The 22,669-nt window shown below is 40.0% G+C and overlaps 2 protein-coding genes and 1 long non-coding RNA gene across 3 annotated transcripts in view; 1 reads left to right on the top strand and 2 right to left on the bottom strand.

Moving 5' to 3' along the window:
• Positions 1-6,565, top strand: part of tefm (transcription elongation factor, mitochondrial) — a 47,620-nt gene extending 41,055 nt beyond the window's left edge. Inside the window, exons 3-5 of the mRNA XM_037690574.1 lie at positions 3,655-3,804; positions 3,901-4,079; positions 6,304-6,565. Coding sequence (XP_037546502.1) covers positions 3,655-3,804; positions 3,901-4,079; positions 6,304-6,565 — 591 coding nt within the window. The remainder of the gene's footprint in view (positions 1-3,654; positions 3,805-3,900; positions 4,080-6,303) is intronic.
• Positions 6,566-7,447: 882 nt separating this feature from the next.
• On the bottom strand, positions 7,448-14,173 carry LOC119423161. The gene is made up of 3 exons (XR_005187440.1): positions 14,153-14,173; positions 10,421-10,567; positions 7,448-7,510 (listed from the first exon to the last, which is right to left on the bottom strand). It is a non-coding gene; the product is annotated as an uncharacterized LOC119423161 (long non-coding RNA).
• A 2,453-nt stretch (positions 14,174-16,626) lies between these two features.
• The window catches only part of atad5b (ATPase family AAA domain containing 5b), a gene marked incomplete at its 5' end in the record, with an annotated part of 27,864 nt that continues 21,821 nt past the window's right edge, over positions 16,627-22,669 (bottom strand). The window contains 7 exons of the mRNA XM_037689858.1: positions 16,627-16,707; positions 16,790-16,990; positions 21,125-21,189; positions 21,320-21,413; positions 21,490-21,673; positions 21,834-21,837; positions 21,905-22,076. Of these exons, the coding sequence (XP_037545786.1) occupies positions 16,627-16,707; positions 16,790-16,990; positions 21,125-21,189; positions 21,320-21,413; positions 21,490-21,673; positions 21,834-21,837; positions 21,905-22,076 (801 nt within the window). The remainder of the gene's footprint in view (positions 16,708-16,789; positions 16,991-21,124; positions 21,190-21,319; positions 21,414-21,489; positions 21,674-21,833; positions 21,838-21,904; positions 22,077-22,669) is intronic.

The following is a 22,669-nucleotide window of genomic DNA, read 5'->3' as shown; positions in this document are numbered from 1 at the left end:
CGTCAGACGGTCATTACAAGTCAAGAAAACAGCGGAATGTTTTGAGAACGGTTAGTTACAGACGAGAAAATATTTTGGAGAAATGACAGACTTACAGGTGCCAGTTTTCTTATTTACTGTCTGAGAGCTTTAAAAACACGACAGCTTGTTCCAACAACTTGTTTCTTGACTGTCTCCGACTTTTGACCGACATCACTCCTTCTCATTTCAGACAGAAGATCAAAAATGCATAATTACTTTGTAAAATAGACATTTAACTTGATTTCTACTTTGAATGAGGATTAAAAAAATCATTAATACTGTTTCACAGTTGATTTAAAATGAGTGGTTCACTTCAACATTTAAAAATGGTATGAACTAAACACACTTTTGATTATCAAGATATTGTAAAATAGTAATGATAATATAAAAAAGAGAGTGTTCTTTCAATTGATTAGTTCAGGATACAATTAGAAAGTCTCTGGATGAGCTAATTTGTATTTCTGGATTCAAATCAATGAAATAACAGTTCCTGTCCCATGAAGGTCTTCAGAGGCAGGTTTTGATCGGAGGCCTAGTTCACTACATGTATATATGTATATGTATGTATATGTATGTATATGTATGTATATGTATATGCATGTATATGTGTATGTATATGTATATGCATGTATATGTACAGTGGGGAGAACAAGTGTTTGATAAACTGTTTTTTTCAGGTTTTCCCACTTGCAAAGCTTGTAGATGAGTGTACTTTTTATCATAGGTACTCTTCAACTGTGAGTGATGGAATCTAAAACAAAAATCCAGAAAAATACAATGTATGATTTTTAATTAATTAATTTCCATTTTATTGTGTGAAATAAGTATTTGATACACCAGAAAAATGAAACTTAATATTTGGTACAGAAACCTTTGTTTGCAATTACAGAGATCAGACGTTTCCTGTAGTTCTTGACCAGGTTTGCACACACTGCAGCAGGGATTTTGGCCCACTCCTCCGTACAGATCTCCTCCAGAGCCTTCAGGTTTCGGGGCTGTCGCTGGGCCACACGGACTTTAAGCTCCCTCCAAAGATTTTTTATGGGATTCAGGTCTGGAGACTGGCAAGGCCACTCCAGGACCTTAAGATGTTTACTACGGAGCCACTCTTTAGTTGCCCTGGCTTTGTTTTTTTGGGTCGTTATCATGCTGGAAGACCCAGCCACGACCCATCTTCAGTGCTCTTACTGAGGGAAGGAGGTTGGTGGCCAAAATCTCACGATACATGGCCCCATCCATCCTTCCCACAATATGGTGCAGTCGTCCTGGCCCCTTTGCAGAAAAGCATCCCCAAAAAATGATGTTTCCACCGCCATGCTTCACGGTTGGGATGGTGTTCTTGGGGTTGTACTCATCATTCTTCTTCCTCCAAACATGACGAGTGGAGTTTAAACCAAAAAGTTCTATTTTTGTCATCAGACCACATGACCTTCTCCCATTCCTCCTCTGGATCATTCAGATGGTCATTTGCAAACTTCAGACGGGCTTTGACATTCGTTGGCTTGAGGAAGGGCACCTTGCGTGCACTGCAGGATTTTAATCCTTGACGGCGTAGAGTGTTACTGATTGTTTTCTTTGAGACTGTGGTCCCAGCTCTATTCAGGTCATTGACCAGGTCCTGCCGTGTAGTTCTGGGCTCATTCCTCACCTTCCTCAAGATCAATGATGCTCCACGAGGTGAGATCTTGCATGGCGCCCCAGACCAAGGGAGATTTTCCGTTATTTTGTATTTCTTCCATTTTCTAATAATTGCACCAACTGTTGTTGCCTTCTCACCAAGCTGCTTGCCTATTGTCCTGTAGCCCATCCCAGCCTTGTGCAGGTCTACAATTTTATCCCTGATGTCCTTACACAGCTCTCTGGTCTTGGGCATTGTGGAGATGCTGGAGTCTGATTGATTGAGTGTGTGGACAGGTGTCTTTTATACAGGTCACGAGTCCAAACAGGTGCAGTTAATACAGGTAATGAGTGGAGAACAGGAGGGCTTCTTAAAGAAGAACTAACATGTCTGTGAGAGCCAAAATTCTTACTGGTTGATAGATCAAATACTTATTTCACACAATAAAATGGAAATTAATTATTTAAAAATCATGCATTGTATTTTTCTGGATTTTTGTTATAGATTCCATCACTCACAGTTGAAGAGTACCTATGATAAAAATTACAGTCATCTACAAGCTTTGCAAGTGGGAAAACCTGAAAAATCAACAGTCTATCAAATACTTGTTCTCCCCACTGTATGTGTATATGTATATATATATATATATGTATATGTGTTTATATGTATATATGTATATATATGCATATGTGTATATGTATATATGTATATGTATATATATGTAAATATATATATATATATATATATATATATATGTATGTATTGACAATAATTACTAACTGTCAAATTTCAAACAACATTATCATTTATCGCAATAATTTCTGAGACAATCGCCCAGCAAAATTTATTATCATGACAGGTCTAGTCTTGGGTTTAGTTTTATATAAGAAAAAAATACTGCTTCATTTGCAAAGTTTATTTGCCCCATAGTTTAGTTGATTTTATCATTGATTTTAGTTGCACTCTGTAGCACTTTGAGATTTTTGTTAATGAAAAGTGCGTTACAAATTAAATTCATTATTATTATTATTATTAGTTTTACTTGCTCATATTCTGGTCAACACGATTTTGTTAGATAATTAGTGTGATGAAATCCAAATTACGTTACTCCTTCGATGCTTCTTGTTTGACGCTTGTAGGTTGTAGGTTTTTATCTCTGCAGCAAATTCCATGTCTGTTTTGTATGACAGAGCTTTAGGGCCATGCTAAAAAAAAAAAATTACATTGCCAAGCTAAGAAAGCCATAAAAGCCATAAAATTACGATAATAATGTCGTACATTTACGAGAATAAAGTCGTACGAGACTTTTTTTACAGCTGTCGTAAATTTTTTTCCTACGTGTTGGATCCATGACGTGACCTGTCAATCAATCCAGTAGGTGTGTCAGCATACGACCAATCCGAAGCTAAACGCTCCTATAAGTGAGTCGCTGGGTCTCTTCAGCCTTATTCTAGCGTATTTATTGAAGACTTCTAACAGCGCTGCACCACACAGTTTCGGTCACTGTGCGCCATTTTCAAACGGAAACAAAAAGGAAAGAGCAGTATATAAAAACACAACAGTAGGTGGCAGTATTGGAACACGTTTTGAGTAAGAGCGTCAATAACAATAAAGTTTAACAAACATTCTTCATTTTACCACAGTTAAAATGCGGTAAACTGCTTTATCGTGTTGGAGTTCGGATAATATTACAACTCATTTAGCTTCGGATTGGTCATTTGCTGACACGCCTACTGAATTGATTGACAGGTCGCGTCATGCATCCGACTCGTGGAGAAAAAAAATTGACAGCTGTTTAGAAAAAAAAAAGTCTGGTACGACTTTATTCGCGTAAAATTGACTTTATTTTACTTTATTCTCGTAATACTACAACTTTATTCTCGTAATTTATGGCTTTTACATTTTTTTTTCTTAGCGTGGCAATGTAATTTTTTTTGTTTTTTTAGCGTGGCCCTAAAGCTCCATCTTAGTTTTGTTTTTTGCCCTTGCTAAGTATTTTTTCTTTGTTTATCCAGAGTGCCAGTTCCATAGTATCAATAATTTGCGGGGTCAAAAAAATTGCCTGGGCTCATGTGGACCGTCAGATGACTGTATTAGACTGGCAACAGCAAGACTGCCCTAATTTCCTGAGAGGAAGGTACATGGCGTCAGCCTATTTAAATGATGTAAGCATTTCTCATCTTTTTTTGTGTTTGGTTATTTGAACTGAATTAAATTTTTTATCTAAATTAAAAACGTGTAATAAATTTTTTCACCAACAGGTGTCCTCGGTTGTGTCCCGCCTCCCATCAGCAGAATTTTACTTGATAGAGAAACCCTCCTTGTCGGTGCAGAATACAGCTCTGTTCCCCATCATGGCTCATTTGAGGGCTGTCGAGGCCATGTTGTTCGCACTGCTGGAGCCAAGAGTCTGCCCAACAGAGACTAATATTCCTCCCAGGTCAAAATAAATGTGTGTTGTCGTCTAAGCTCGCTGTATTCTTGACCTTTCCAGGCTGTGCTTTAACTATCCATGGGTGTGCGTTCATTTGTCTGTCAGCAGAATATCTCATGAACCATTGGATGGATTTTAATGAAAGTAATTACTGGGTGTGTGGAGTTTTATCAAACTGTTGTTCAATAAAATTTAGCAGACTGAGAACTTTGTTTAAAAAACATGTAGCAAGGTTTATTTCTCTTCTGCAGAAGGGAGAAAACACACGAACAAGCATGCAGCCTACAAGTTCTGTGTGTTCTCTAAAATCATGAGCAATACAGTCTCATTTATACACCTTCACACGTAACATGTTTTGACACAACAGGCGCTCATTTGCAATCTTATCAGAGTAAAAACAGACAGTACGTTTGTGGTCAGTGACTGGTTCTGGAGCTGGGTTTGAGAAACGGAAGTTAGACGGTTTCACACACTGATGTTGAAGGGGTTTAGCTGCTACAGTTTTAGATAAGCTTTAACAGTGTGTGATATAAAGTAAATAACTAATAAGAGTGATGATAAAATTGATGAACAAAATAAACTGGTATCAATGTTTTCATTTCCACAAAGTACCGATCCTTTCTGAGACTCTGAGCTAAAACTGCAGGCAAACGCTTTAATTATCATTTTAAAGTAAACTGTAATTTGTGTAAACACAAATTTTTTATTAATTGCTGATTTTGTTTTTGTAAGGTGACCTTGGGTTTTTGAAAGGCGCCCTGAAATAAAATTTATTATTATTAAACATATCAAACTTTTATATTAACCCAGAAAATATCAACAGGTGTACATTAGAGTTCCTCGTTTATTGCAGGAGATCTGTACCCTGAAACCCTGCAATAAGTGAAAAACTGCGAAGTAGGCGTTTTAAAACCCCACAGTATTGCAACATTCTAAACAATGTTTCTAAACTCTAAACGCTCCAAGAGTACAGAATGTCATGATTTCCCTCTCTCGGCCTCCACTGCTCTCAGCCACCTGCAAGCTTCTTGGCCATGCCCAGTTCTCTGCTCTGCAGAGAACAGCTGATCAGCTGCAGCAGGAAGCTTATCCTGCAGTGTGGGCTGCACAGACGTGCTAAATAATTTAAAATAAAAATTCCATGCCGATTATGCGGCTCAACCATCAATCAGCCAATCGTGTGTCATGTCCAATCTTATTTTGAAAAACTGCGATAAAGTGAGTCCGCAAAAAGCGAACCGGGAAGTAGCGAGGGACTACTGTACATCTTTTAGAATCAACCGGATTCAAGCTGACACTAGTCATTAAACGTCATTAAAAGTCATATAACAAAAACAAGAAAAAATATCCTGATGCGTGCTCAATAATCCAGGTAGAAAAAATAATCAGTTTTCTTATGTGATGGTTCTCAATCGTGCAAATAATGAAAATAGGAAAAAGTACACACTGCACAGGGTGCACCTCACCTCTCATGCAGCGACTGCTGGATATAGGTGCCATCAACCGGGAAAGGAGAGGGGGGGTTAAAAAAATTGATTGATGGATCTTCCTCAGGCAGCATGGTGGCGCAACTGGTAGAGCTGCTGCCTCTCAGCGAGTAGGTCCTTGGTTCAAATCCCGGTCCAGGAGCCTTTCTGGGTGGAGTTTGCATGTTCTCTCCGAGTACTCCAGTTTCCTCCCACAGGCCAAAAACATGCATGTTAGACTGATTGGTAACTCTAAATTGTCCCTAGGTGTGAGTGAGAGAGCGAATGGTTGTCTCTGTGCGTCCCTGTGATGGATTTGCGACCCGTCCAGTGTGTACCCCGCCCCTCGCACAGTGATTGCTGGACATGGGCACTGGCGACCCCTGTGACCCAAAATGGAAGAAGCGGGTAAAAGATAATGGATGGATGGATCTTCCTCAATCTTCACAAGTTTAAGAACCGATAAAGTTCATTTAATGTGAATGAAAAACAGATGCATTTCTTTAAACTCTAAATCGACTTACTTGCAGGTGATGCCTTTAAGCTTATGTGCTTACATCAGTTACTTGTATAAATGTTTAAAGTCAGCTAAATGTTCTGAGTCCGGTGACCCTGTTGTCAACAAAACACACCCCAACAATTACTGTGTACATTTCAAGTTACTAGTATATGTCTTACCAGCTGTGTTCACTTTGATCACCAGCTTACACTTTTTAATTAGTGCGCTCTAAGGTCCCATCAATGACCCTCGCTTTCTTTTACAGGGTTCTGAACATGATCAGGACCACTGTGGGACGCCACTTTAGACTGATGGTGGGCGAGTCACGGACCAGCGGGGTTCAGATGGTAAGATGGCTGATGACGGAGTCCGTGACACAAAAGCTTCCCAGGATAAACATCCCCCAAGAGCTGCAGGTGAAGTACAGGAACCACTTTGAAATGAACAGCAGGAAAGACGGAGAGGAGCTGAGTGACTCGTTGTTGCAGGCGGTGGCTTTCTATGAGCTGCTCAGGGACTCCTGTTAGCTGCCCGCATGATTAATCTCATGTTCAGACACCACTGTTGTTACATAAACCTGTGGGCTGCACCTAACTGCACCTATCAACTGTCTTTCGACAAGTAGGCTTCTCAAAGCACCTTCCAACACAGTTGGAACAACTCTTACCCATCCACATCCATACGGTGCATAGGATGCAAGGAGTTCAGCGTCTTGCCCAGGGACACTGACATTGTGACTGCATACTGGTGGAATCAAACCTCTGACTCTCTCATTGGACTGCTCGAACCACTGAGCCACAGCCACCCAAAAAGAGTTTTGTCCAACTTTCTACCACCTTGTTGTTGAAGCATCTTCTTGTCTCAGTGGGGTATTTAAAACCATTATATGCATGGCCACATTAGCCTCGAAGGAACCTGAACAATTGAAGCACATCAGTGAGTTTTAAATATTTTATTTAAACTTAATAATAAAACAAGAATCCCTAAATGAATGCAGATCACCTGCAGACTTACAGTTTGAAACAAAGCATGATTTGTTAGCTCTTAAAATCACTCCCAGCTACTACAACAGCAGGTTTCAGCTCAGTAACTGGACAACTGAGTTTTAGACATTTTTGTGTTTGCTGAGGCTCACTTGCTCTGATGGCTGTCTTAAATCAACTTGATTACAATAATTTATGTGGAGAGGTTAGCCCAGCGATTCATTTCTGGGAGTTTCATTCAAACTGGCCTCACACAACAGGAAATGTTTCGCTAACACACACACAGGCGATGTTGCCCGCGTTTCCTGAATGAGGGCAACAATTACATTTTAAAAATGAAACGTGATCAGTCAGGTCATTCGGTAAAATAAACGATGCAAATTGAATTAAATGTTTTTCTAAATTGTTTTCAAAGTGAAATCTTCTGCCAGGAGCCGTACGGTTGATTTAGAGAGGCCCAGATGTGTGCCGCTCCAGTGGTTCAAACTCCTGATATGGGAAAAGCATACAATTACAACTATTGTATTAATGTAGAAAAATATAATGCTAAAAAAATATGAGGCTTAAAAGACAAACTTCACATTGTAATGGACAAATTGATTTAATGTAACCTTTAAAAAACACAAAGTTAGCTTACATCATAATCCAGGGGTCTGCAACCTTTTTTGGTACCTCTACAGCAGCTCTTTCAGGCTTTGACAAAAACTACAATAAAACTGAATTTTATTTAAATTATTGCCAACAATGAAAATGGCTAGTTTTAGTAGACTTCCTGTCATTTTCAAATATGTGAAGAATAGTACAAATAAGTAAGTAAGTAAACTTTATTTATATAGCACTTATAGAATACAAGGCATAAAACGTGGACTACATCATGCTAGCAGTTTGTTAGCTACTTTAAGTCTACTTCCAGTCTCTCAGCGTGATCTCTCTCTCAAAACCACCAGAATGTTTTGGAATATTTTTAAGACAAGCTGCTGAGAAAGAAAACTAAGTAACTTTGTTGTGTTTTATTTTTAGTTTTATCAAAGTCAAAGTAAACGAAATACAGTAGTCCCTCAGTACTTCGCGGTTCGACTTTCGTGGACTTGCTTTTTCTCGGGTTTTCAACCCAAGATTGTACACGACACATGATTGGCTGATTGATGGAAGGCAACCAACCAGAGCATTGTGCTCTGTATCCCATGCGCTGATTGGCTCAGTAACCGTAGGATCAGTCAGTTTACTTTCTCGCTGTGCTCGTTTAGAGAGTTTAGAACATTGCAAGTGTGTGGGAAGTGTTTATAAAACCTTAATATATGCTGTATTTTTCGCCCTTTAAGTCAGTTTTTTGCATAATTTGCATGCCCTGCAACTTAGGTCGTTTTCACACCAGATATTCCGGTAGACTTGGCTCGGGACCAATATTCATGACCTTTTGTTTACATTTGAACTGGTGCGTTTGCATTCACACTGCACTGTGCAGTCGAGTCAACCTGTTGAACCAACCTATTCCCCCGCTCGCCTGTGGGGGCGCTGCACCAAGAACTACTGAAAGAAACGACACAAAAATCTCTGAAGACACTTCTTGTTCTGTAAATAAAAATAAAAACGAAGTGGCATCAAGTTTTAGGAGTTATATTTTGTCATTTTTCAAAAATGGACTTCGCATGAGCAGAAGATGAGACAGAAGACCATAGAGAATATTGTTTTTCCACACAAGGCAGCTGACGGCTCCATATAAGGTAAGAGAAATGCGTGTTTGTTTGTCCTGTGGAGCGGGTCGGTTGGTTTACATTCACACTGCACTCGAACCGCGCTGGAGTTCGCTTCTACCGGACCGAGACCTAGGTTTTAGCCTGGGCCAGAGTTTGCCTTTTTGTTCCGTGACAGAGTTCGATGGCGCGTTCACACCTCCCCAAACGAACCGGACATTGTAGGAAAACGAGCTAGAGTTCGATTAAAGCAGACTAAACAGGGCTGGTGTGAATGCACCCTTATAGGCTGAAGCGGCGTGTTTATGAATTTTTTTCCCATATTTATAAACCAATTTTTGGCTGAGATATGACCGTTTTCATTCATTCTGACTGAAAATACTGAACATTACCATTTTCAGCCGCTAGATGGCAGTCAAGTTGTATGGCATACCGTTGTATCATGTCATAGATAAAAGTGGCTATTAATGACACAATAGACTTGCCATAGTCTGCCACAATCTTCTGCCTGGAGCAACAGTCAAATCCGCCTCATTTCGCTGCGCCACCCCGGTGAAATGAAGCTGATTTGATCATCAACGTGCATTTATTAAGTAAAAGTTCAACAGACACACCTTTGCTATAATGTCGAGCAAACAAACAATTGTTTGTAAGTGGTTATCTGGTTAAATTTTGAAGAAATGCACAGTGAGTCCTCCCATGCACGTGCCTACTTCCACGTATCGTTTTTTGAAAATGCAGCTTATTATTTGACCATCAAAGTGCATTTATTAAGCAAAAGTTAGACGACTCAAAATTATAGCAAAGATGAGTCTCAAACAAATTTGTTTTTAAATGTTAATCTTGCTAAATTCTCGTTAAACTCCTCTCGTGCACGCTCCCGAGGCCGCCAATCAATTTTTGGCACAACGCCGTCCCACATTTCCAGGTTGTCAGCGGTGACGCATAATAGATGCAACATATACGGCGAAGTGACGTATTTATGGATTTTTCCACTTTATGACATATTTGGACTGATGCGACTTATAGGGCGGTGCAACGTTTACGGCGGAAAATACGGTATAAATACTAAAATAAATACAACATCCATACTTCGCAGATTTTCACTTATCGCGGGGGTGTCTGGAATGTAACCCCCACAATAATCGAGGGACTACTGTATTTATTTTTCTTTAAAACTGTAATTGTGTATCCAACAAACTGGCCTAATTTTATCCAGTCTAACTTTATGCTTTAAGTAGGCTAGTACTTGGTAGTAGATAGTAGATAATTCTTCAACAATTAAGAGAACCTGCAGAGTTTAGCGTTTTAGTTTTTATATTAAATTTTTTTTATTTTGTTGCATGAATCTGGTCTTTTGTATTAAATGGTAAAAATGTTAATAGTTAGACATTTTTCGTTTTATATCACCCCCACTGACCCATCTCCAACAAACCTGTAGTGGTCCACTGGGCCACCAGTTGACAGTACACAGTTGCAGCAGATTTTGCAGCTCTGGACATAGTAATTAATAAGCAAAGTGACAGAAATGGTTCTTTTTATCACAAAGGTTGCAGACCCCCTGGGCTAAGTGAACAAAAACCCTGTGATTTATTTTATTAACTACAGAGATGCCTTTTATTTATTAAAGCACATTTCTGATTTCATGTTTGAGCTGAACCTGAAGCTGGACCTCTAAGGTGAACATGTAATTCATCAGGCTCACCTCCCTAGTTCTGTTTTTTGTTGTTGTGCAGAGAAGAGGCGAAGGACGGGCATGTAGTCGACAGCGACAGCCTGTCGATTCCCCAACAAGCTGAAGGGTTTGCTGCTCAGCACCATCCTGCTCGCTTTGTAGCTCCTTGGAGACGCACTGAAAACAGAGGCACAAAAACAACATGGAACATGACGTGTACATACTGTACATTGTGTTTCTGTGCTCCTGAAGGAAAAACAAATATGAAAACCATATATTTAAGGAAAGCATAATGAAAACCATATATTTAATGAAAGCATAATACATTTATGAATTAATATATTGTCTTCACATCAGACCACCTGAATAAAGTTGCTTTAATACGCTCTGAACCAATTTCTGTGCCTCAAAGGTTACACTTTAAACAAGTAAAGATGAAATCTGAAAAGTAAAGAAAATTACGAGTCCTAAATGTTTCAGTAGTTTCATGAACAAATATGACACAGCTGAACATTTTGACTGTAAAAAGATATTGTGTAGTTATTTTTTCAGGGTTAGTAAATAAAACACTTGTAAAACTTGTATTTTACATTTCCAAAACAAATAGTTCTGCAGTTAAAGAGATATTCTGGCCATTTTTTAAAGTGGCTCTGAATAGTGGAGCAGATAGGGTCCAAATTCAGCAAAAATATTTCATGCCTGGATGAAAGCATTAAACTTTGCACAGACATTCTTTAGACATAACTATTTTTTTTTAAGTATGTTGGACACTTTAAATTTTAAAATACCAATTTCTATTATTGCATTCACCTTTGAAAAATGACATCGCTTATCTGTTCCACTAGCATGTTGTAGACAACCTGAGTTTGAAGAAAGATCAGTATTCTGAAGGGAATGATGAGGCATTGGCTGGTCCGAGTGAGGGCGAGACAGAAGTCAAACTGCTGTGACACTTGAGATTGTTGGCAACCCACTTTGGTTCTGCTGCATTTGGACCAGCTGTTGATCGTCATTCCGGTCAGACCTAAACTCTTTCTCCAAACTGAGGTCGTTCAAAGAGCCACAAACTGGTAAGATCTACCAGAGGTAGACTAGACTTAGAGGTGGACTGATGACTTTTTCTATAATTATATATCAATATCAATCTATAATCTTGGCAGCACGGTGGCACAGTTGGTAGAGCTGCCATCTCTCAGTGAGAAGGTTGTTGGATCAAATCCTGGCCAGGAACTATTCTGGGTGAAGTTTGCATGTTCTCTCCGTGCATGTGTGGGTTTTCTTCGGGTATTCCAGTTTCCTCCCACAGACCAGAAACATGCATGTTAGACTGATTGGTAACCCTAAATTGTCTCTAGGTGCGAGTGAGAGAGTGAATGTTGTTTGTCTCATTTGTCTCTGTGTGTCCCTGTGATGGACTGGAGACATGTCCAGGGTGTACCCCATCAGTCACACAGTCATTGCTGGATTTGGGCACTAGTGACCCAAAAAGGAAGAAGCAGGTAAAGATGATGGATGGATGTCAATCTTTAGAAATTTGGCCAATATGTATTTTTCATTTGACAAAATATAACAATGATTGTTTAGTCTAAATAGTGAACAACTTTTAAATGAACTTGTACACCTAAAAATAAATGTATAAAAAAAGAGCATTCTTACTCAAAATAAAAATTGTGGGCTACAGTAGATTATCCTTTTTTTCTCTTTGGTAACCGATACAGTATGCACCAGCATGGCTGATAGTTGACAGTTGCCAATGTTGGCCCATTAAACAGTCAGTCTACTTTTATAGTTCATAATCTTCCACAGAGCCACACATCAAAATGCACTACTGGTACTTTAACCTTAAAAAAATCCACCCCTACAAGAGTGGTGGGAGTGAGTGCCGAGCTAACCAGGCAGTCGTACGTGGGCAGGAGCCCACAGGTGCCTGGAGGTTTCACGTGTAGTCAGACAACAGGACAGTGAATTCAGAGGAGAAAAGTTAGCTCGGAATCGTCAAGTGGTGGTTGGGGGCTAGGATGCTTGACAGAAGCGGAGTGCTTACAAATGTGGGTAAGTGTAGGTGTTTAACAACCTGTTAAAAAACACCAAAATGCAGGAAATCGCATCTAATTTAGAGTTGCATTCGGGCCCAAAAAATCTGATCAGACCTGGCCCCAGCCCGTAGCCATAATTTCTGAACCCAACCCGACGAATTAACAGTAATTACAAGTCCGAACCCAGAAAAAGCCCAAGATTTTAAATTAAGCTTTGACTGCTTATAGTTAACGGTCAGCAAACCGCGGTAAAGTTAGTTTTATGTTGGACGTTGGACATTCGAGCTCCGTGGCTTCAGCGGTGTGTTCCTCTCGTTTGATCTGATGCAGGAAGTCTGATTTCGGTCAGCCGAACTCGGAACGAGAGGAACACACAGCTGAAGCCACGAAGCTTGAACGTCCACCGTAAAACTAACTTTACCGTGGTGACGCGCGGCTGAATAAAAGGGGTAGAAGATCTGAGCCATGGGGGTGTTTGTCCTTTCATGGCCATCAAAGAGCATTAAAAACCGTTTCTGCCTGCATTCTGATTTATTCAGACACAGACCACTCTGACGTGTCTGCTTTGGGATCTCACCCGTTTGGATCATCGGCCACACACGTCCGCTGAGTGCAGTGGCTGAATGAACGTCCATTTGGGCGATGGATTCCTTCCTGGCAGTACAGTCCCATCTGAAGCTTAACTGAACTTTTTTTTACCTCTTTCAAGTCCGGTCAGCTCACGGTGAAATGGCTGCGTGCGGCTGTTGATTGTATGGCAGGCCATGTTATTAGATTGCGACTGATCCTGACCCAATTAAAAGCCTGACACAACCCAGCTTGCCCATATAGCACATTGTCATGGCCTGGCCCGCCCCAAATTCAGATCGGGTGGGGCGGGGCTTAGGGCTCGAGTTAGAAATGACAGCTCTAGTATCCAGTAACTTTTAGAATTACTAATAAAGTTAGGACAAGCATGACTGCCTTAAACGAATAAAACTTATATTGGATAAATAATTACATAAACATTAATTTTAAACACAACAGCCACTTATGATTTCTTAATATCACATATGATCTGCCCCTTCAAGTAAGCATTTCTGCCTCTACCCTTAAAAAAATCTCCACCCATAAAAGAGCAGTGGGGGTGAGTGATGAGCTAACCAGGCAGTCGCAGGCAGGAGCCCACAGGTGCCTGGAGGTTTCACATGTGGAGTCGGACAGTGAATTCAGTGGAGAAGAGTCGGCTCGGGACTGTCAAGTAAGGGTGGGGGGGAGGGATAGGATGCTTGACAAAAGCAGAGTGTTTACGAACGTAGGTAAACAGATGTTTAACAACCCATTAAAATACACCAAAATGCAGGAAATTGAATCTACGGTACTTTATTCCGGCATTGACTGTTTTACAAATTAAGCCCTGGGTGGAAGAAATGGACAGAAAGCCACCTGAAAACATTGCCATCTTCTACAGCTTTAATTGCAGCAGTTATCTGACATGCTTACCATCACTTTGCCCATTTACTGTTAATTACTGGGACAAAAATATCTGAGAATCTTTTTTGTGACTTATGCCTTAAATGTTATTTATTTTTTTTACTTTGAATGCTATTGTAAGAAATTAAACATCAAATACACATAACCTTGGACAAGTCTCCCTGAAAACCCTCTTCATAAAGACAGGTAGACAAAGTCTAGAAAGAGTGAGCAGTGAGAAAAGTAAACGATTTAAAAACAATTGCAGACTCACCCTGGTGCCCTGAGAGGCTGAGCAAAGCTGAGGTTCTGCCTCTCAGAAGAGTTCGTTAGCAGCAGTTTATCCTGCAGTCTTTTCCACTCCTCATCCTCCAGTTTCTGGTTGTGTTTCAGAGCTTCGGTCCACGTCCTGGACACACTGTACCAGCACTGGTGGAACCCAAAACCTTCAACCGCTACCTTGAAATCCTGCAGCCGCTCCAGGCTCCTGCTCCCTCGGTCCTCCTCGCTCATTTCATCCAACAAACCGTCCTTTACTGCTGCTCCGGTCCAAACAAATGATTCTAACCTGTAGCCTGAAACGAGCCGTCCTGCGTCTGGCAGTGTGTCCATACAAGACATGAGGTCAAAAAACTCTGCCAGGGCATCCAGGCAGTCTGCTGCTGCTTTGGACAGCTGTCGCTCACATCTGTCACCTAAACTTGGAGCTCCTGGATGAGTCTCTCTGAGTGACAACGGTGTTTTTTGAGGTTTGACGGTCAAGTCGGATTTAGTCGTCACAGTATATCTCCTTCGGCTGAGACGAGAGACAGTCCTGACAGATTTGCTGCAGGGCACAGACACCTGTGGACCAACGTTTTGGTTTGAATTCTGGATGTGAAGGTCTGTGTCAGAGCGTCTGGGCTCACTCGGCAGCTGGGAGTCTATTTTATTGTCCAGACGGTGGAGAGTAATTTCAGCAGCTCCGAGGGACAGAAGGAGCTCCAGGTTGGAGTAGAGAAGAGGCACATCTCTTCTCCAGCTTTCAGCCAGAAGCTCTTCTACAACATTTTCAGACCAAGACTGCAACTAAAGAATGAAAAACTGATTTAATGAACGCTGACAGAGGTGAAAAATATTATATAGACCCCTTCCAAAATAGACTATCGTGGAAAAGTTGTTTAACTTCCATAATTCCATTCAAAAAGTTAATCTTTAATAGATGATAGATTCAGGGCCCACAATTTAAACAATTTCAAGTATTTATTTGTTTATTTTTACATAATTTGGGCTTCCAGCTCATGAAACCCACGAAAACAGGATTTCAAAATATACTGTAAAGACATCAGGCCACACTACTTCTGTTTTTGCAGAAAAAAAAGAAAGAAATTAGGATGACAACAAATCAATAAAAACATGGTACATTCAAAACGATATGTCAATCTTCAATACTTGGTTGGGAATCGCTTTGCCTTAATCACTGCTTCGATGTGACGTGACATTGACTGGGAGTTATGGAAGCCCAGATTTCCTTGATGCTTTCTGTCAGCTCTTCTTTGTTGTTGGTCTGGTGCCCCTCATTTTCCTCTTTAGAACACCCCATAGAATCTCAATGGGGTTTAGGTCGGGCGAGTTGGCTGGCCAGTCAAGCACTGTGTATGGGCATCAAACCAGGTTTTGGTGCTTCTGGTGGCATGGGCAGGGGCCAGTTTCCTGCTGGAAGATGAAATCTTCATCTCCACACAGATCCTTAGCAGAAGGAATAATGAAGTCCTCTAAAACATTCTGGTAGACTGTTGCAGTGACCTTGAATTTAAGAAAGCAGAGTTTACCAACACCTGCACCGGACATTGCACCCCAAATAATGACTGACTGGATATTTCACACTGGACCTCAAGCAGTAAGTATGGGTTCTGTTCCTTACCCTTTTTCCTCCAAACCCTTGGACCTTCATCTCCGAATGAAAGGCACACTTTTACTTTCATCAGAAAAGAGGACCTTGGACCACTGGCCAATGGTCCAGCCCTTCTTCTCCTTGGCCCAGTTGAGACGCTTCCTAAGTTGGCTCAGGTTCAGAAGTGACTTGACCCAAGGAACCCGACAGTTGTAGCCCGTCTCCCGGATGCGTCTGAATCTTCTGTTTGATAATCTGCTGAAGCCCACGGTCATCTCTTTTGCTGGTGCATCTTCTTCTGCCACATTTTGCCCTTCCACTAGACTTTCCATTGATATTCTTGGACACAGCACTCTGTGAACAGCCAGCCTCCTTAGCTATGAACTTTTGTGGCTTACCCATCCTATGGAGGGCATCAATGATGGTCTTCTGGCCAGTTGTTATGTCTGCGGTGTTCCCCATATTGAACCAAATTGAGACAATTGAACCAAACTGAAGCAATTTAATGACACCTGGGAAAACCTGTGCAGGTGCTTTGAGTTTAGCAGATGATTAGTGTGTCACACTCAGTTTAAAACATTCATGTTCTGCAAAATTTGGGCTGATTTCTCCACAGTATTCTAATTTTTTTTCATCCTGTTTTTGTGGGTTTCATGAGCTGGAAGCCCAAATTATGTAAAAATAAACAAATAAATACTTGAAATTGTTTAAACTGTGGGCCCTGAATCTATCATCTATTAAATATTAACTTTTTGAATGGGATTATGAAAGTTAAACAACTTTTCCATGATGTTCTAATTTATTGGAAAGGGTCTGTAATATTGGAAGAATGTTGTAAAAGCTTGCCTTTAAGAAATTTAGCAGATACTTTGGGGTTACAGGGTGGAGACCCAACATGGAGGCAGAACAACCTGCTTGGCACAGAGGAAGTTGTGGGTCTGAACCACCTCCTGCTTCTGAATCGGTTTGTGGAGAGAAAAAGAAAGTTAACAACTTTTTTTTAGATTCAATTTAAATAAAAGTATAAATCTGAGTTACAAAGAGAAACACACGCTGTGAACCAGTTGGTCCTCCAGTCTTTGATGTCCATCCTCCTCCACTGTGGACCCAGAGCTGCAGCTGCAGCAGGCAGCGCCTCACGTCGCCTCGCGTGGCTCTGAAAAGGCTGCTGCAGTCATCCGGAGCCAAACTGACCTCTTCAGCCCGACTCACCTGCTGCAGGTAACTGCACACATTCACCTTCAACGAGAGGAAAGATGAACACGGTGTTTTCTTCATGCAGCTTAAATGGTAAACTTGACAAACACAAAACAAGTCGAGTTTATAAAAGTATTCACACCTTTGATATTCTTTTTATTTTCCGTCTGTACAGCCTGGGATCTAAATGAATTTCTATTTTGATTCTAGGTAATGGACCTACACGAGGGGGCAGCACGGTGGTGTAGTTGGTAGAGCTGCTGCCTCTCAGCGAGCAGGTCGCCCCGGATCAAATCCTGGCTGGGGGCCTTTCTGGGTGGAGTTTGCATGTTTTCTCTGTGCATATATGGGTTTTCTCCTGTTTCCTTTAGACCAAAAACATGCATGTTAGTCTGATTGGTGACTCTAAATTGTCTCTAGGTGTGAGTGAGAGTGTGAATGGTTGTTTGTCTCATTTGTCTCTATGTGTCCCTGTGATGGACTGGAGACTTGTCCATGGTGTCCCCTGCCTCTCCCACAGTAACTGCTGGATATGGACACCAGTGACTCCCACAACTCAAAAAGAAAGAAGCGAGTAGAGATGGATGGATGAATAAAGGGTATTTTTATCCAGCAGGACAATCATGATCCTTAAACCTGCTCTGTGTCAATTCTGATCCCCACACCAGTCTGAGCAAGAGACATCATGAAGACCAAGGAACTTTTCAAACAGGCCAGAGATAAAGTGTAAACTAAAACAAATATGTTAAACCATGAACATGGCACACAGCAACAACAACTATTATTAAAAAATAAAAAGATCATGCCACTAAATCAAACCTGCCAAGAGTCATCCTGAAAATCTCATAGATCGAGTAAGTCCTTTAACCAGTGAAGCTACTAAAGCTTGAAAAGGTGGGATATTATTGTTTAACACGGGAGCTAACTATCAGTTGTGGTAAGCCTGACTCTTCTGTCATCTTTTTCTAAAGTAGGTGGACGCATCAAGGGAAGCGAGCGTGTTGTATTGTCCAAAGTATTTGAGTGCAGAACATTACTGCGAGGTACTCGAAGAATAATGACCTATGATTTGTTGCAGTCCTTTGAATTATTGTGTGAATGTTTATGAAGCATTCTCACTCTTGTGATCCGTGATCCATTTTTCTTCCATACATTTTTCAGCATCTTTCCCGTTCCAGTTTTTTTACTATTTCAACAAATCATATCAAAATGTTCAGCTCGTTCAGGACAATTCTGCTTTGACTTTTGGTATTAGTGCAACTTTAGCTTTTTTAAATATTTAGCCTTTTCTGTCACTTTTTATCTCATGGGAAAATAATTTAGATCATTTTCCATCCTTTAAATCTTTAGATCTGTTTACAACCTTTTACTGCTCCTTTCACATTTTGTTCTGCTTCAGCTGCTTTCAGCTTCCTTGTGCAAATTTAAACCTTTGTTTCATCTAATTTCAGCTGTTTATTCAGCTGTTTTGTGCTCCTTCCAAATTCGTGCTGCTAACTAAAACCTTTTTGTGCTTCTAACTTCTTTCTGCTAATTTCAGCTCATTTCTGCAAGTTTCAGCTTTTTCTGCTATTTCAGCTATTTAGCTGTTTTAATGATAATTGTAGCTTTTTCAGCTAATTCCACATTTTTTGCACTCATTTAAAAAAAATTCAGCCTAATTCAGCAAAAATGTGCTATATCCACTTCCTTCTGGTATTTTCAGCTTCTTTCTGCTTTTTATAGCTACTTTTCAGCAGTTTCTTTTTTGTTGTTGTTGTTGCCAATTTCACTTTTTTTCCCAGATAATTTTCACATTTTTGTGCTCATTTCTGCTTCTTTCACCCTAATTGGGCAAACATGTTTATGCTTTCTTTTGCTAATTTTAGCTTGTTCTACCTTCTCAGCTACATTTTTAGCTCATTTCTGCTATTTTCAGATAAATCTATGTTTTTCTTGGTAATTTCTGCAACTTTAAAACTAACTTCTTTATGCTAATTTTAGCTTCTTATGCTTCTCTGAGCCTTTTTCTGCTATTTCAGCAAGTATTTACCAGTAGCTTTTTTAAATGCTAATTTTAGCTTATTCTACCTTTTCAGCTACATTTTTAGCTCATTTCAGCTATTTTCAGATAAATCTAAGTTTTTCTTGGTCATTTCTGCGACTTTCAAACTACTTTCTTTATGCCAATTGTTTAGCTTATTATACTACTTTGAGCCTATTTCTGCTATTTCAGCTAGTATATACCATATATATATAGCATATATGCTTTTTTAAATGCTAATTTTAGCTTATTCAGCCAATTCCACCTTTTTTAAACACATTTCAGCTATTTTAGCTTCCTTCAGGTAGTTTAGGTTTCTTTCTGCCTTTTTAGCTACTTTTCAGCAATGTGTTCAGCTTTTTTTTGTTAAATTACTAATTTTTGTGCTCATTTCTGTTTATTTAAACCTAATTCATTAAAATAATATATATGTGTTCTTTCTGCTTTGTTCAGCTAATTTAGGCTTGTTCTTCCATTTCAGCTACATTTCAGCATGTTTTTTAGCCAAGTTCAGCTGTTTTTCTGTAAGTTCTTCTGCAAAAACCTTGCAATTTCTTTAGTTGATTTTGGTGCACTCATATTGCAATGATGGTAATTTTTCAGCAAAGAAGCTACCAATATAAAAACCCTGATAACCCAAATATAACCCTGATGGAGCTGAGCAGCTTTTCTGCAGAGATGGAAGGATATGTCCATGGACCCAACTTAAGCTGCAGAACTAAACCTCAAGGAAGAGTGGTTGAGAAAAAGCAGTTACCTAAAGACAGTATTTAAAACGTCTGTTTGGAATTTGCTAAATGACATTTTAGAGACTCCAAACACAGACAAAGATGCTGTGGTCAGACACAGAACAGAACTTTTAGGCCATCGAGGAAAACCCGTATCTGAGGAAACTTTACCACCTGTCATCATGCTGAGGATACTATCCCCACAATGAAGCTTGGTGTCAACAGCATCGTCGGAGACTGGGAAACTGGTCATAAAAAGGTGGCTGGAGCAAAATATAGAGAATTTCTTGAGGAAAACATGTCTGAACCTTCCAGAGATTTAAGAATGTGCCAGACGTTCACCTTCCAACACCCAGATGAAGCAACACTCTTGTTAGTTAAAAAGAAAAAGGTTAATGTAATGAAATGGTCCAGTCCAAACCCTCAGTCCTACTGAGAATCTCTACTGGAAGTTGTTCTAACCCAACGTGGAGAAGCTTTTTCAACACCAGAGGATCTGTGTTTTGAACCTGTATGCTTCACACAGGTTAGTCGTCATATTTATTATCTGCATCGTTTTTATGTCTATATTCTGATTTACCTCATTTTGTGTGTTGCCTGTTTTTCTGTCTGTACAGCACTTTGGTTGGCCTTGTCACTGTTTTAAGTGCTCTATAAATAAAATGGTATGGGTATGATATGGTAAACTATAGCAGGTCATGGAGAATGGACAAACTTCCAGTAACTGCTGCTAAACATGCCTCTACTGTGACTGAACGGCAAATAGGCACGCACAACTTTTCCGTTTGATCTTTTTCAACTCAATATTTTCCCACCATTGAATTTTGATGATGTGAATTGTTTGTGTAGGTCTAAGTTATAATCAAATTGAAAATTGTTAGACTGGCTTAAAATGTTAACTGCCCATGAACCATGTGTTTGAGTTACCACAGAGTTATTTTCTCTCTCATAGAGAGGGCTGAATGAGCTGATTTGATCTTGCATGTGCAGCTCTGTGGCCGAGGTCACCAGTGTCTGCCTCTGAGCAGAGAGCTGATATAAGAGCGTTATCTCTCCTTCTGTTTTATCTTTTGTGTTTTTATGCCTTATATTCTGTAAAGCACTTTGTGGCTTCTGACCTGTAAAAGGTGCTATATAAATAAAGTTTACTTACTTACTAGTATAAAAACAAGCCTTGCACGCTGCCCGTGGCAGATTCTCATGACTGGGCTCCATGCATGTACCGTAACTTCTTGCAAGAAAAAAACAGTAAAAAAAAAAAAGCTTCTCGTGTGTGGCTTTGAGTAAGTGAAATGAACAAAAAAATATTTTTTATCCAACAAAAATTAAAAATTCAGGCTGTAAGGCAATAAAATAGAATAAAAAGAGATGCATACTTTTACAACTACCTGTATCTGACTGTATTAAGACATTAAAGTAGCTCACTGCTGATGGGGTTTTAAAAATGATTTCCTCCAGGCTGCGGTCAAATCTCTCTTTAAAAGATGAATCTATGGAAGAAGAAACCGTCATAAATCTCAGCTTGCCTTCAAACATTCACATTTCAGCCCTTGTTTGTATCTGAACTGAAAAGACTTGCCAAACAAACAGAACAATTGCAGTACATTAATAATCAATTACCGTTAGTGGTCAGAATAACAGGTCTTTGTGTGGTTGTCATGAAAGTCTTGATTGCTGCAAGAAAACCAACATCATCCTCAAATATGATGTCAACCTGTTTGAACAGGAAGTTACAAAAGTCAGAGTCCAGCGGTGCCTGGATGTGTGACCTCTGTCCCCACTCGTCTTACCTCTTCAAACAGGATGAGCGACATGGCCGCCGTCCTGCTCTGATGACGCTCCTGCAGTGTGTTGGCCTTCTTTTTCCTCACAGCTGATTTTCCAAATTGGGAAATGGTAGAAAAGTGTAAACGATCAGCTTTCTGCTTCATCTTAAAGTAGTGAGCCAAAGTGACGGATGGTTTAGCTTTGACTCTGCGGCCAGAAGAACTCCATTTACGAACTGCCTTTCTTTTAGAGGCAAAAGGGGTATTTTGAGGAGGGGGGAGTTTTCCTGTAAAGAAAAAGTAAAGTAATTATTTAAAAAAACAAAATATAAAAGATCTTGATGCATGTTAAAAAAAACATTTCCAACTGTCCTGAAAGCAAGGTCACGTTATGTTCATTTAACTGGAACACCAAAAGTTTTTATTCATCACATCCTACCAAGGACTAGCTCAGGTTTAGAAGTGCAGCTGTTGGGGTTGTAGCTGCTGAAGTACGCTGGTTTCAGTGGATCTTGCCCCGAAGCCTCTATCAGGTGAGACTGGGTGGCCTCCTTCAGCTGAGACAGGACGAGACGGCCACTGCGCAGCGACGAGCAGTTCACCTCGAACACCTTTCATGGAAAAGGAGAAGCACAGATTAACGCTGAATCTGATCTTAAAGGAAGGACGGAGCCGTGTCTGTAAAGACCAGAAGATAGGACAACGAAAGATCAAACTAAATACAAGTCAACAAGTTCAACACCCAAAGGTTTATGAGAGTATAAAAGTAATGGAAGCGAGTTAAAACTACATTTAAAGAACTTTTACGGGTGATGCAGCTCTTCTAACATGCATTCACTCTTTCCTATAAAGTAGTTTAAAACTGATTTTTGTAGTTAAAAGACCAGCATTCCTTGAAGGAATGCATATCACCTCACTTGCCACCTTTCTTATATATTTAGACATTTATAAACGCATACATATATATATATATACATACGTACACACACATACATACATACACGTACACACACATACATACGTATATATGTACGTATATACATACGTACATACGTGTACGTACATATACATACGTACATGCATACATACGTCTATACATATACACACGTACGTACGTCTATACACACACGTACGTACGTCTATACATACACACACACACGTACGTACGTACGTCTATACATACACACACGTACGTACGTACGTA

The sequence above is a fragment of the Nematolebias whitei genome, chromosome 16 (assembly GCF_014905685.2).
Source record: "Nematolebias whitei isolate Nwh7 chromosome 16, NemWhi1, whole genome shotgun sequence".
NCBI lineage: Eukaryota > Metazoa > Chordata > Actinopteri > Cyprinodontiformes > Rivulidae > Nematolebias > Nematolebias whitei.
The sequence above is the reverse complement of the archived record's forward strand: the minus strand, read 5'-3'. Positions and strand labels throughout refer to the sequence as shown.